Below are 12,451 nucleotides of genomic sequence, written 5' to 3' on the forward strand. Positions count from 1 at the left end.
TGAAGCTGAGGAGCAGCCACGAAGCATTGTATCACGTGACTAGACATATAGGGGCGTTTAGGATTGGTAAGCATTGAGCGACCAAGGCTGAGAATCTTTGCAACTACGTCACCGACTCAAGAGTTTGCGACGATTAACATTATTCAATTACAGCGCTCTCCGTCTCCGACTACCTACCTATTAGTTTTTGCACACAAAAGAAATAAGATTTAGACTACTTGAAGACACCCTCTTTTCCAACACCGAGAAACAGCCCCCACGAAAAACGAAAATATACTGTCACTTCTTCGACTGAAAGCTTGCATCACTATACCTACACGTTGTTGTCAATTGCCATATCTGCCCATCATGGAGCCCCGAGCGCGCGCGATAAAGAACATCGGCAAGATGACTTTTAGCAATACCGAGCGTAAGTCCCCTATTATTTAATCATTGCGGCTATGCTTATTCGCAGAAGCCCTGGTTCTTGACCAGACTATACAGACGGTTAGTTAACAGCCTGTATTTCGATGCTAGTGACTCAGCTTCTCTACGCACACGGCGATGTTCAAGCGCCATTGCCCGAGACAATGCGTGTGCTAGACGAGATCGCGACTGACTTCATCCAAAGTCTGGCGTTCGATGCGACGCGCGCTGCCAACTATGCGGGGCGCCAAAAAGTCAAATTTGAGGACTTCGAGTTCGTGTTCCGCAAGAACCCTATGTTTCTGGGGAAAGTGCAAGAGGTGTTTGAGAAGAAGGGCGAGATTGATAGCGCACGCAAGATCATTGACGATAGTGAACATGCTATTATGAAGAACGCCGGGAACGAGTCCAAGGAAAAGGATACGAAGAAAGGTGGGAGTGGTGCCAAAACGGCAACTAGCCCGGACAACACCAAAACCAAAGCTGAGGTGGATGAGGAAGAGCTTGGGGAAGCAGACGATGACGAGATGGAGGACTTTGTGCGCAAAAAGTAGACACAGCCGAACTCCCAAGTCAAAAAATTGGTTGTCATGCTGGCTGTTGTGGCGGATTTTAACGGCGTTTGAGTGGCATTTTGCTTTACTAAGGCTTTTTGAGCGACGGAGTTGGGTGCATACAGGATATTTTCTGGGTTTTCATAGCTCTTAAGAGCTCGTCATGGAAAATTCGACGATCAAGTTCTTGACATGGTATTTGAGCTACATAAAAAAGAGCAGTCTTGCTTCAATTTTTTCTTCTAATTTTTATATGTCAAAATAGCGAGGCGTCTCTATGATTAGTATCCGGGAGCGCCTCAAGGCCAAATGCTCCTAGCAATGCATTTTTGTGCCATGTTGCCAAAGCTGCCGCGCTGAGTGAGGTGTTGTTATATCTTGCAACTTATAAAACGCGATCACGTGTCACTCAGCCTTGCAGGATTCTGTGGGCGCGGCTGAACACATTTGTCGCGTTAGTAGCGGTCCCCAAAATTTCGATTGCATCTACTTCTCACCGACCTATCATTAATTCTTTTTTTTTTTTCTCTTTTTTACTTTTGGCACAGCTTTGGTATTCAACCGTCTGTTCTCGCATCATTCATCCGAATCTTCATTAACCAGAGAAGTTGTGTGTTTAGACAAAGCTTCTTCAGCCTCCACAACTTCCGCCCATATCCTCTGTCGCAAATCACCACAACCCCTCCATCGCAATGGTTCAAATCAGCGAGGTCAAGGGCAACAAGCGGGACAATCGCACCGCTGCTCACACGCACATCAAGGGTCTTGGCCTGAAGGCTGATGGCACGGCGGAAAAGCTCCAGTCGGGCTTCGTGGGCCAAGAGACTGCTAGAGAGGTAAGAAACTACACTTTCAATGACTTGCACTATGCTACTGGCGTAGCTATGGGCGCAGAAAACCAAAAGACGTACATACAAGCTAACCCGGTTTGCATTTTTCATTGTAGGCGTGCGGTATTGTCGTCGATCTCATAAAATCTCACAAAATGGCTGGCCGTGGTGTCTTGTTGGCTGGTGGTCCTGGAACAGGCAAGACAGCTCTGGCGCTAGCCATTAGCCAGGAGCTTGGCACCAAGATTCCATTCTGTCCTATTGTTGGCAGCGAAATCTATTCTACAGAGGTTAAGAAGACGGAAGTGCTGATGGAGAACTTCCGCCGGGCAATTGGTCTCAAGGTTCGCGAGACAAAGGAAGTGTACGAGGGCGAAGTAACGGAACTGACGCCTGAAGAGGCCGAGAACCCGCTGGGTGGCTATGGGAAGACCATTAGCACGCTACTGATTGGCTTGAAGAGCGCAAAGGGTCAGAAGAAGCTGCGCCTAGATCCTAGCATATACGAGGCTATCCAGAAAGAGAGGGTGACAGTTGGCGATGTCATCTATATCGAGGCCAATACGGGCGCCTGCAAGCGCGTAGGGAGATCAGATGCCTACGCCACCGAGTTCGATCTGGAGGCGGAGGAGTATGTCCCTATTCCCAAGGGTGAGGTACACAAGAAAAAGGAGATTGTGCAGGACGTTACTCTGCACGACCTAGATGTGGCCAACGCCCGGCCTCAGGGTGGGCAAGATATTATGAGCATGATGGGCCAGCTGATGAAGCCCAAGATGACGGAGATCACGGACAAGCTCCGGGCAGAGATCAACAAGGTTGTCAGCAAGTATATTGATCAGGGCGTGGCCGAACTCGTGCCCGGCGTGTTGTTCATTGACGAGGTAAGAGACCAAACAGGGCGAAATGGCCACAGGATGGCTCAAAAGCCATTATTTGGGCCATTGAATATCTTTTACGTGACGTATACTGATACAGACTCTGCTGCTAGGCACACATGCTTGATATCGAGTGCTTCACTTACCTTAACCGCGCACTTGAGTCCCCCATTGCTCCTATAGTGGTGCTAGCATCTAACCGCGGAGTGGCCAAGATCCGTGGTGCCGATGATATTTCAGCGGCCCATGGTATCCCGCCGGACTTTTTGACGCGGCTGCTGATTGTCCCGACCACCCCGTACAAATCAGACGAGATCAAGCAGATTGTCAAGATCCGGCTGTCGACTGAGGGTGTGTCAGTCACGGATGGGGCAGTGGATAAGATTGCGGAACACGGCGTTCGGATTTCACTGCGGTACTGTCTGCAGCTGCTGACGCCTGCCAGGTACGTACTATGTGCTTTTTCTTAGCATTTCGTTTTTTTTTCTCTTGTCTCCTTTCTTCTATTCTGCCTGAAAAAGGACGCTTGGTCCATACTTCAAAGTCGGCATCATCCTTGTTTGGTCAAGTTTTGCTCAAGTTATTTGCAATTATGCCCCTGGATGGATTAGGATGGATGGGGCCTCTATCTTGCTCTTTCTTTCGAGTCTAAGTCGAATCTAGGTCTTGCTTTTAGCGTGTGACGGACTCTGCGACTTGGACTTGAAGGGACGGTCAATCTGTGACCCCCCCCCCCCCCCCCTCTTATTGTCCTTTTTTTTTTTTTTTTTCTCTCTCCTTGTCCCTCCTCCTTCTCGTCCCTAAGCCTATTGTCCATCTTGATTAGTTGGCTCTTGCTGTCCGCTGTACTAACACTATCCTTACTAGCATCATCGCCAAGGCCAATGGGCGCACCCAAATTGATATCCAGGACGTGTCCGAGTGTGAGGATCTGTTCCTAGACGCGAGGCGCAGTGCACAAATTCTGTCCAGCGAGACGGCAGCCGGTTATCTTGCCTGAAGCAAATATTAACAATGGCGAAATAATGAACGGGAAGTCCTTTTTAATTCATCGACTCTTTCTTTCTCTTTCTCTCTCTCTCTCTCTTCCTCTTAAAATACGGGTCTTTCAACACATACACAGTCAGTCACAGGCACTCATCAACGCCAGCGAGACGACCATTTCACCTAACAGCCGTTTTATCTATTCATAGAGGGGGGCTTATTTTATTACTGCAGCGTGTCGAGAAGAAACAAACCAAAAATTTATAATGTTCATGATCTCCCTTTAGTCTTGCTAGACTCGGCCGGTACGGTACTGACGCTGGGGCTGGTGCGTCTTTGGTTTGCACCACGTGTCAAAGTTTGCCTTGATGATCCTGTTATTTTCCTGTCCTTTTTTTTTTTTTTTTTTTCCTTTGCCTTCTTTGCCTTCTTTTCCTCCTCCTTGTTCTTCGCTTCGGAACTTTTATTTCTCCTTCTCTTTGTGCTATTATTTCCCTGGCTCTTTGTCCTTGTTCTTCTCACGCACGCAAGGCGGTCTTTGCTTCACGAGGGATTGAGGCTAAACGCACTACTAAAACCCGAGCTAAAAGCTCGTTCGTTTTTAGTATAGTAAATATGAGAGAAGAAAAGTCGTCATCATAGGCCTCTTTTGAAGGAAGAGAAAAGACCGAGCCTGTAGACACAACGCGAGCTGAAGTGAATCATGGAGAGAGAAAAAAAAAAAGTGTGAAAAAAAAAAAAGACGCATGCAGTCGGGTCACTCACTGTATTAATTAATTAGCGGCGCTAGCTAGTGGCTAGCCAGTAGTTCTATAGGCCTATGGCCTTGTGATATAGGTCCTGCAACCGCTACAAGTCCGGGATCTAAGGGGGAAAGAGGGGACCTTCCATAGCGTGTGCCATAATGCCATAGTGCCCATAGTCTTCCTCTTCTCGTATAGTGATCCAAGTCTTTGTTCACTCCTGCACTTTCTCCATGTCCTTTTGTCCTTACTATTCACTGGCATCCTTTCTGCTGCCCTTCCTGAACTCTTGTTTGGCCTGAAACACATTGTCTTTTGGCCTATCTTACAAGCCTGGAACTCATGTTGAGCCCGGTGAAGCCGAGAAAGATGGGAGGAGAGGGCGCTAAATCTGGGGAGAGAAGAGGCCCCAAGAAGAAAGCGCAATTCACACCGGGCGCAGTACTGATAGGCACGTATCTGCTAAAAAGCACGCACATATAGCACGTGAGCAAGTGGGATAGAAGGTACCCACCCTTGTACTTGCTGACTGCAGCTACGCTACCAGCTCGTCGAGATGTACCAGTACTTGAATGTGCATTTGTGCACTCATAACAGTCTAAAATTGCACTCCTAAGCTTGCAGCTCCCCCCTTTTCCGGCCAGTGACTCAGATGGTTTGGCCTCTGGCAAGCAAAGCCAAACTGTCTCAAAACGAAAGAAAAGAGGAAAGGAAAGGCAAGGAAAGTCTAGATCAGTGTTGAAGACTAAGAGCTGCAAATTCAGAGCAATTCTTTGTCAGGTAGGACAAAACAAGGGTAAAAAAGGAGCACAAAACTAAAAAAGAGGACCAAAAAAAAAGTGAGAGACACACAAACAGGATTGACTCCAGAAGGGGAAAAAAAGAAAAAAAAAAAAGACTCCACTCGCGTGCATATTGTCTGTGATACTTTCCATGCATGCACCTGCAAACAAAACAACCAAAGGAAAGGCAGCTGCAAAAATTAAGAAGAAAAAAAGAGGATACTTAAAACCGGGATCTTTCAAGGGTTGCAGGGCGTACAAACCAGCCCACAAAGTGGGTAATTTAACCTCAAGGCCCTAACCCTACAGAAAGCATCACGACGTCAGTCGATAAAGGTACCTCCAAAAGACAGTCACCTGTTGGACGGAAACAGACAAGCCGCTGAGTCTGGAACCAACACAAATTTAAGCTGGAATGAAGATCATGTTCTTGACATCATCTCACGTTCGAATATGTACTCAAGTCCCTTTCTCTTTCTCTCTATTTTCCCTCGGGTCATAGGGCCCGGCTATTTCTTTTCTCGCCTTCTTTTCTCTTGGTGGTCTTGTTGGCACCAAATGCATTGTCCCCAAGGGGGAACGTTTCTAAATGCAATCAAAAAAAAGCATAGTCAAGCATTTGGAGTCCTGAGACCAAAACCAGGCGAGCGAAAAATGCACAAAGCACAAGGAGCCAGACTAGAGCCTAAAGAGGCTAAGAGAAGGCCGGATCGAACAAAATAGGAGGACTGGCAGTGAGCAAGCCGGGCTGTGTGAGAAACTTTCTGTTGGCAGGTGGGAATACCTCGGGCTTGTCCACTAAAACCAGCTGATTCGGCCGGATCAGACACTTGCTCAGATGGCTTATTCTAGTTCGCTCGTTGGAGTCTAAAGGGCCTCTCGCTACTCCTGTCACTGGCCTTGTTCACATCCTTAAACGAACGGCAAGAACAAAAGGTCTTGTTCCCAGCTTAGTGCTGATGCAGGCAGCACTCCAAGGGGCGATGTCGCTTTTGGGCTTCTCACGGGGAGCATTTGGTAGCCATGGGAGAAAGAAGGCCGGAGGAGGACAATGCTCTGTTCCAAGGGCAGGATAACCGTATTGTTAGGGAGGGGAATGGGAAGAGGGCCTTGGCTAATCTACTCACTAGCAACTTGTAGCTGAGGATAATGCAACCACATGGAAGATAAGAGAGTAGAAAGGAAAGGAAAAGAAAAAAAGGGAAGAGGAGGAGCGCCTGAACTAGGCTGAAGGCTCGCTCAGTAACTATGCAAAATAGTCAAAGAAAAAGGCGATGTAGCGTGACATCGGGGTTGCAGTAAACATCAATAACAAGAAAACTCTGCTTGCGGCCTAATTAAAGATGCAAATGGTCATTAACATCTGATGATTGACTAAATTGTACCAAACCTTTTTTTTAGGGGGTGGGGGAAAGCTGAGCTTGTTTAGAGCAGATAAGAGAGAAAAGGAACGAAGGGAGAGAGGGGGGTCATGTCAGATCAGGTTGAGATGATGGAGGCTCTGGGCAAAAAGCGGTACAACGGGGAGAAAGAAAGCGTGGGAGGTGCAAGGAAAAATGGCAGCGGCGAGAGGGATGGCAGAGAGAAGAGGACGAAACCTTGTCTCGGCCCTGCTGTTTTGCCTGTTCAATGAGGCTTTAGTTGCTGTCGCCGTCCATCCATACAAATGTGCTAGAAATGAAGCTTGTCGGTGAACGTTTGCGTACTATCCATCAAACAACAACTGCCGGTTTGCCCATCAAGGAGGGGCGGGTAACTGTGGAAGGAGGAGAGACAGAGCAAACGCACTGAGATGAACCTAAACTCTTCAGCTAGTAGCTGGGAACTTGCATGAAGTTATTCTATCTGCATGCATGCACGAACATGCACAGCTAAATCTAGCTGGTTGTATATATTTCACGTTCATGCATTTGCCTGTATAACCCCGCTAATAAAAAGCTGAGGAGTTAGTGTTGATGGAACGGGCCAACACCAACGATGGGAAGCAAATCTAGTCGCCCTCTAGCATCCGCCCTACATGGTACAGACGAGCCAGGAAATATGGTGGTCGTCTACGAGCGGTAATTGTTTTATTCTTGACAAAGAGCATCCAAACCTAGGGTCCTGGAGAGCATTGGAGAAATAAAGAAGAGGGAGAAAGGCAAAGGGCAAAGGGAGAGGAGGGCCACCATGTTCTCCGTCTAGCTTTCCCAATATGTGACGAACGCCCCCATCCCATTCCTTGCACACGCATTTTTGTTGTTTTTGGCGTTCCAGCGTTGGCATTGTTCGCCTGTTTCCAAGGATGAAGGGCAGAGAAGGGAAGAGGATAATAAGTAGTAGTAGCGCCGCCCCCCCCCTCCCCTTCACCGTTGAGGCCTTGCTTACGATGCTGGGATAATAGCAATGTGGATTGAGGCGCCTAAGTGAAGCCGTTCCTTGTCTTGGGCCCTGGACTTAAGCCCGGATCAGGGTCAGGGTTAGAGAGCTCTTTGCCTAGACTCGCTTGTTATTTTTTGTGCACAAAGGCGAGCGCTATCTCGTCACAAAAGCTGGACGAGCAGGGGCCGGGGGATATTGGAGAGAAGCAGAGGAGAACGGAGTTGTAGATGAGCGCGAGGGCCGTATTAGGAAGAGAATGGGAAAGGTAGATGGAGTAGAAGGATGGAGAACGAAGTAGCGAGGCGAGACGCTGGCTCTGGGACAGGGCTTGACGGGAGGCAAGACTGCGTGTGCGTGATATTGACATTGATGTCGGATGCAGCACATATTTTACATTGGGTTAAGTGGGATTCTAACGGACAAAAAGAAGAAAAAAAAAGAGAAAAAAAAGAGAAAAAAAAAAAAAGAAAAAAAAAAGAACTGACAACGTGCTGTAGATGAAGGTGTGGTACGGCCGGCCAGTCGACGAGGGCTGCGTTATAGCATAGCGAAAAGCCGGCTGTAATATCACGACTAAAAAATTGGCTCGTTGCAGGTAGAGTGAATCACATCACACGATGCCCCAACCACCAGCCTAACGCATTTATATTATAGAGCAGGGTTTCGAAGCAAACGCTGCAGATACAAGATAAATTGACAAGCAGCAAACAGACCAGCACACGCACCAGGTAAGCCAGCAAGGGTGGAAGAGGGGGGTCTAGTGAAGAGAAGGCGCCCCTAAAGCAGAGGCTGTAAAAGAGGCCCTATAAGAACAGGGGGAGGCCAGGGTTAGAGGAGGAGGTGTTGGTGGTGGTGGAAAAACAAGGACGACGAAAGAGAACAAGATGAAAGGACTTGGGCCAGGATTGCATGGGCCATGTTGGTGACAGCTGGTAGTTGGCAATATAAGTTGTTGGTTGTGTGCAGGGTTTTTTTTTTTTCATTTTTTTCTTTTCATTTTTTCTTATTCATTCTCTTTAATGGAGGGGGCGGGCGATCGATAGCCTGTGCAGCAGGTGCGGTTCTTTTTTGTGTTTGTGTGCGTTTGTGCCGTGTTTGTGCCCTGGCTTGTGTTCTTTGTGTTGTGCTTTGCCGTCATCTTAATACTTGGTGTTATGAGCCGCAAGCGTGGCATAGAAGAGGGTTTAGTAGTGGGAGAATATCACAGCGATTTACGGGCGATGGACACAGAGGGTAAACGCTACAGGAACTAATTTGAAAAAAAAAAAAAAAAAAAAAAAAAAAAAAACTAAAACTAAAACCGATCGTCCCTATTCACACCAAATCTGAGCCCGATCTCGATCCTCAGCATGCAGAACAAGAGGCGTAGGCGAAGCCCCTACAGGCATAAGTAACAAAGACCAGGACGCTCATCTGCTCATCTATGGCATCCATTCTGCCAGCTGCCGTAATATCGTTGCCAGCCCGCTACGGCTCTCTCCAGGTGACGCCTGTCGACCCACAAGGTCATCGCAGAAACACGCTGTAGCCAATCATAGCGCAAGGACTGGCTTGTTCTCTGTTAGACCTTGGGGCATTGTCGCATTGTCACATCGCATCATCAAGATAAAAGCCCAGAAAGAGATGAGAATAGCAGGGTAGCGTGGGATCTTTTGGAGAGCTAGCAAAAGCGAGCATGGCAATGGGATATTCTCGGCCAAGGACTCATCCACAGTCCTCCCCCCTTTGCCGAGTCTGGGCGGTGAAATTTAGTCGTTTCTTTTTCTTGTCAGCAGAAAAAAAAAGAAAAAAAAAAAAGAAAGGCTGAAAAAGCTGATGTCATGCTTCTAGTCCCTCTTTTCTTTCCTCATTGCCCTGCTTCCTTGTTCATGCGTTGTTGTGCATGTGCATGTGCATGTGCTGTGCTCGTGCCTGTGCTTGCTTGCTTGCTTGTTATATTTACCCTGTATGTGCCTACGGCCAACGTCCTAGGCTGGCTTGGCTGTCTTGCTGATGTCATCGGACTCAACGATGATGATTATGATGATGGTTTCGCTAGAATTCCCTTGCCCTCTTGTATTATATGCTGTTTGTGCTTGTGCTTGACGAAAACTTTAAGTGCTTGCATTGTGTGTTAACGTCAGTGTCAAAGTGTGTCAATGCCTATGCTTGCTGTCTTATGTGGCCTCGTCTTCGGGTCTGTTCAACCCTCCTCCCCGACTTCTCTTCCTGCCACACACACCTAACGACAAAACAGATTAAGAATGGGGCATAAAAGTGAGAAAAAAAAAAGTTTTTTTTTTATGTGCCCCAACCTCCATTCCATGCACTTCAACTCTGTGAGCGCGCTGGCGCTGGGCCGTCTGTCGTTGACTTCCTTCGGGTGGCTGATGCTACCGTTACCAGGCGAAGCGTTGTGCTGTGCTATGTCATGGGATGGATGCATGTCTACGTTATACAGATCTTGTTATACGCCCACTTTATTACCCCCCTCTCTCTGTTTTCTCGCGGTTCTCTGCCTGTGGACAGTGTACAGCCTAGCCTTTGCTTGTTGACTTTCTGCTAGCGATCTTGTGCATACTGGCTGTGATATCCGCTTTACATCACGCTGCACCACATCACATCACGTCTGTGACCAGTTCGAGACGGGGGGCCGGGGTACCAGGTACAAACAAAAAGAACAAGCCTCTTGTGTGCGACTTTAACAATAAGTGATTAAGAGGGGGAAAGCTAATAAAAGAAGAGAGCGAAAAGACATATCAGCCAAATACAGCTTGGGCCCAAAAGCCTGTGCTTCTTTGAGCATTGTCGTTGTTATTTTTGATCAATTTTACTTCAGACAGACAGAGGAGACAGACAGACACATCAATAAAATGCACCCTATTTATTGCCGTTTTCCCCCTCTGTTTTTAAGCGTTTGGGTTCTTGCCAGTCCAGCCCGAAGTCGAACAAGAACCGAGCCGGGGTGGGAAAGAAGGGCAGGGGAAGGGGAAGGGGAAGAAGGGGAAGGAGAGGGGGCAAGGGGATCTGGGATGTTGCCTCTTTTATTTTCTTTTTCTTGCTTTTCTTTTTCCTTCTTTTTCGTCTGGCTAAGCATATTTGACTATTCATTGGCTGATTAGCTTCATTGATTCATTCATGCGAACGAGCGAGAGAAAAAAAAAAAATAAAGAGACGCAAGGTCCATCGATAACAAGCAGCATTAGAGCAATAACATTCATCCATCGTGTCCTCGAATTGTTCAGCCTCTATAGTTAGGCTAGGTATCCATGAATCTCTCCCTTTCTCCGTTCTTTTGTTCACATCTGCTGGACTTTCTAGTTTTCTTTTTTCCAGCCCAACAAAGTCCTTTCTTCAGCGAGCGACCAGGGTTGGAGAATCTTCTCGTCCCCTTCGCTTCTCTTGCTTTGGGAAGATGAGCAAAAGCGTGTTTATCATTTCTGCACACATCTACCTGCCTGCCTTATGCTATGTGCGAAGGAAAGGGAACAAGGAAGGCGGCGCTCTTTCTTTCCTTTCTCCCCCCCTTCCTTCTTTCTCCTTCCTTCCCTCTCAACTTTCCCCTCCCCTTCTTGAGAAAAAGGGAAAAAAAAGAAAGAAAAAAAAAGAAAATCTCAAATCGCAGTTGCCTCGCTCGTTTTTAGTCAGTGCTTCTTGCAGCAAAGCTCCGGGACACTAGGTTTCTAGTTCTAGTTTTCAGGTTTCCAGTTCTGGTTCTTTCCTTTGTGGCCTTTATTTCTTGTTTGCAACTGCACGTCCATTCTTAAACAGTTGTTGGGGACTTTTTCTTGTCCGTTTTATTTTGTCCATGTTTTTATCTCTTTTATTTCTCTTCCTTTTTTGTCCCTTTCATTCGTCTTCTTCACGATAAATCGAAACCGACAAACAAAAAGACATCCATATGCCCATGGATTAAAAATGTGAATTGTCCCATTTTTTTATTAAATTTCATTTTAGCCTTGTCTCTTTTCTTCTGCCATCAAGTCTTTCTCTTCCGGAAGCCTTCAGACGCTACTTGCTTGTCTTGGAGCTACTAGTTGCTAGTATCATCATCATAATCAGCATCATCACCAACAACGCCTTTAACCTCCCAAAAAAGGTCACAAATCAATAGGAAGCCGAATGAACCAAAATTTCGTGGAATCATCAGGCGAGAGAAGAAAAAAAAACAACTAAAAACGCCGTTGTTTTCTTGGTCCATCACCTGTTATTTTATTTTCTTGCCATTCTTGTCTTTTATATGCGCTTTTCTTCCGCTTGCAGCTTATAAAACGTGAATTAAAAAAAAAAAAAGAACAATAAATAATCCCCCCCCCCCCCCCCCGGATACAAGGCCAAACCTGCACATATTAGAGCCCGGCACAATCCCGCACAAGGAGAAACCAGAGACATCTGTCATACTCTTTTTTATTCTTTATTCTTTATTCTTCTTTTTTTTCTCTTTTATTCTCCCCCTTCTCTCTCTCCCCAAATAATCAACACCGCCTCGGCACTCCCTCCCCCACTCCCCCCCCCCCCCCCCCCACTACTAACTCGTCGTCTCTGTCCCTGAAGCCGGCCCTGCTTCTGCGCCTGCATCTCCCCCATTCATACTCTTGCGGTCTTTCTGAGAGGACCCGGCGATCTGCATGGCCGCTTCAAGCTACGGTGCATCCTCATCGCCGCCAGCCGCTATTGGCTATTGGACACTCATCGTCGTTTGTTCTCTTCCTCCCACTGCGGCTACTTTGTGCCTTTAGCTCGTTCAGCTTTGCGTACATACATACATACATACATACATCCATACATACATACATACATAACATAACAACCCCCCTTCTCTCATCAAATAGCTCACATCCTTCCGTTGTCCTTATATTCTTTTCGCTTTCTAGGCCTTGTCTTGCGCCTCTTTCTCTTCTATCTATTCTCTTAATCTTTGTTCCTCTTTATACT

The 12,451-nt window shown here is 47.0% G+C and overlaps 2 protein-coding genes across 2 annotated transcripts; both read left to right on the forward strand.

The window, feature by feature from the left end:
- Window positions 1-348: 348 nt before the first annotated feature.
- HOO65_010775 (Transcription initiation factor TFIID subunit 13) lies at window positions 349-959 on the forward strand (the record flags this gene model as incomplete). Its single annotated transcript, XM_071006178.1, has 3 exons — window positions 349-409; window positions 455-486; window positions 525-959. 3 exons carry the CDS (start codon window positions 349-351, stop codon window positions 957-959), a joined length of 528 nt encoding a protein of 175 aa, XP_070862597.1.
- Window positions 960-1,651: 692 nt separating this feature from the next.
- HOO65_010776 (TBP-interacting protein) lies at window positions 1,652-3,667 on the forward strand (the record flags this gene model as incomplete). The annotated part of the gene is made up of 4 exons (XM_071005585.1): window positions 1,652-1,795; window positions 1,906-2,673; window positions 2,781-3,112; window positions 3,535-3,667. The coding sequence occupies 4 exons, from the start codon at window positions 1,652-1,654 to the stop codon at window positions 3,665-3,667; spliced, it is 1,377 nt and encodes a 458-aa protein (XP_070862598.1).
- Between the last annotated feature and the right edge of the window lie 8,784 nt (window positions 3,668-12,451).

Source organism: Ceratocystis lukuohia (genome assembly GCF_044167205.1).
Source record: "Ceratocystis lukuohia strain C4212 chromosome Unknown Supercontig1_pilon, whole genome shotgun sequence".
Taxonomy (NCBI): domain Eukaryota; kingdom Fungi; phylum Ascomycota; class Sordariomycetes; order Microascales; family Ceratocystidaceae; genus Ceratocystis; species Ceratocystis lukuohia.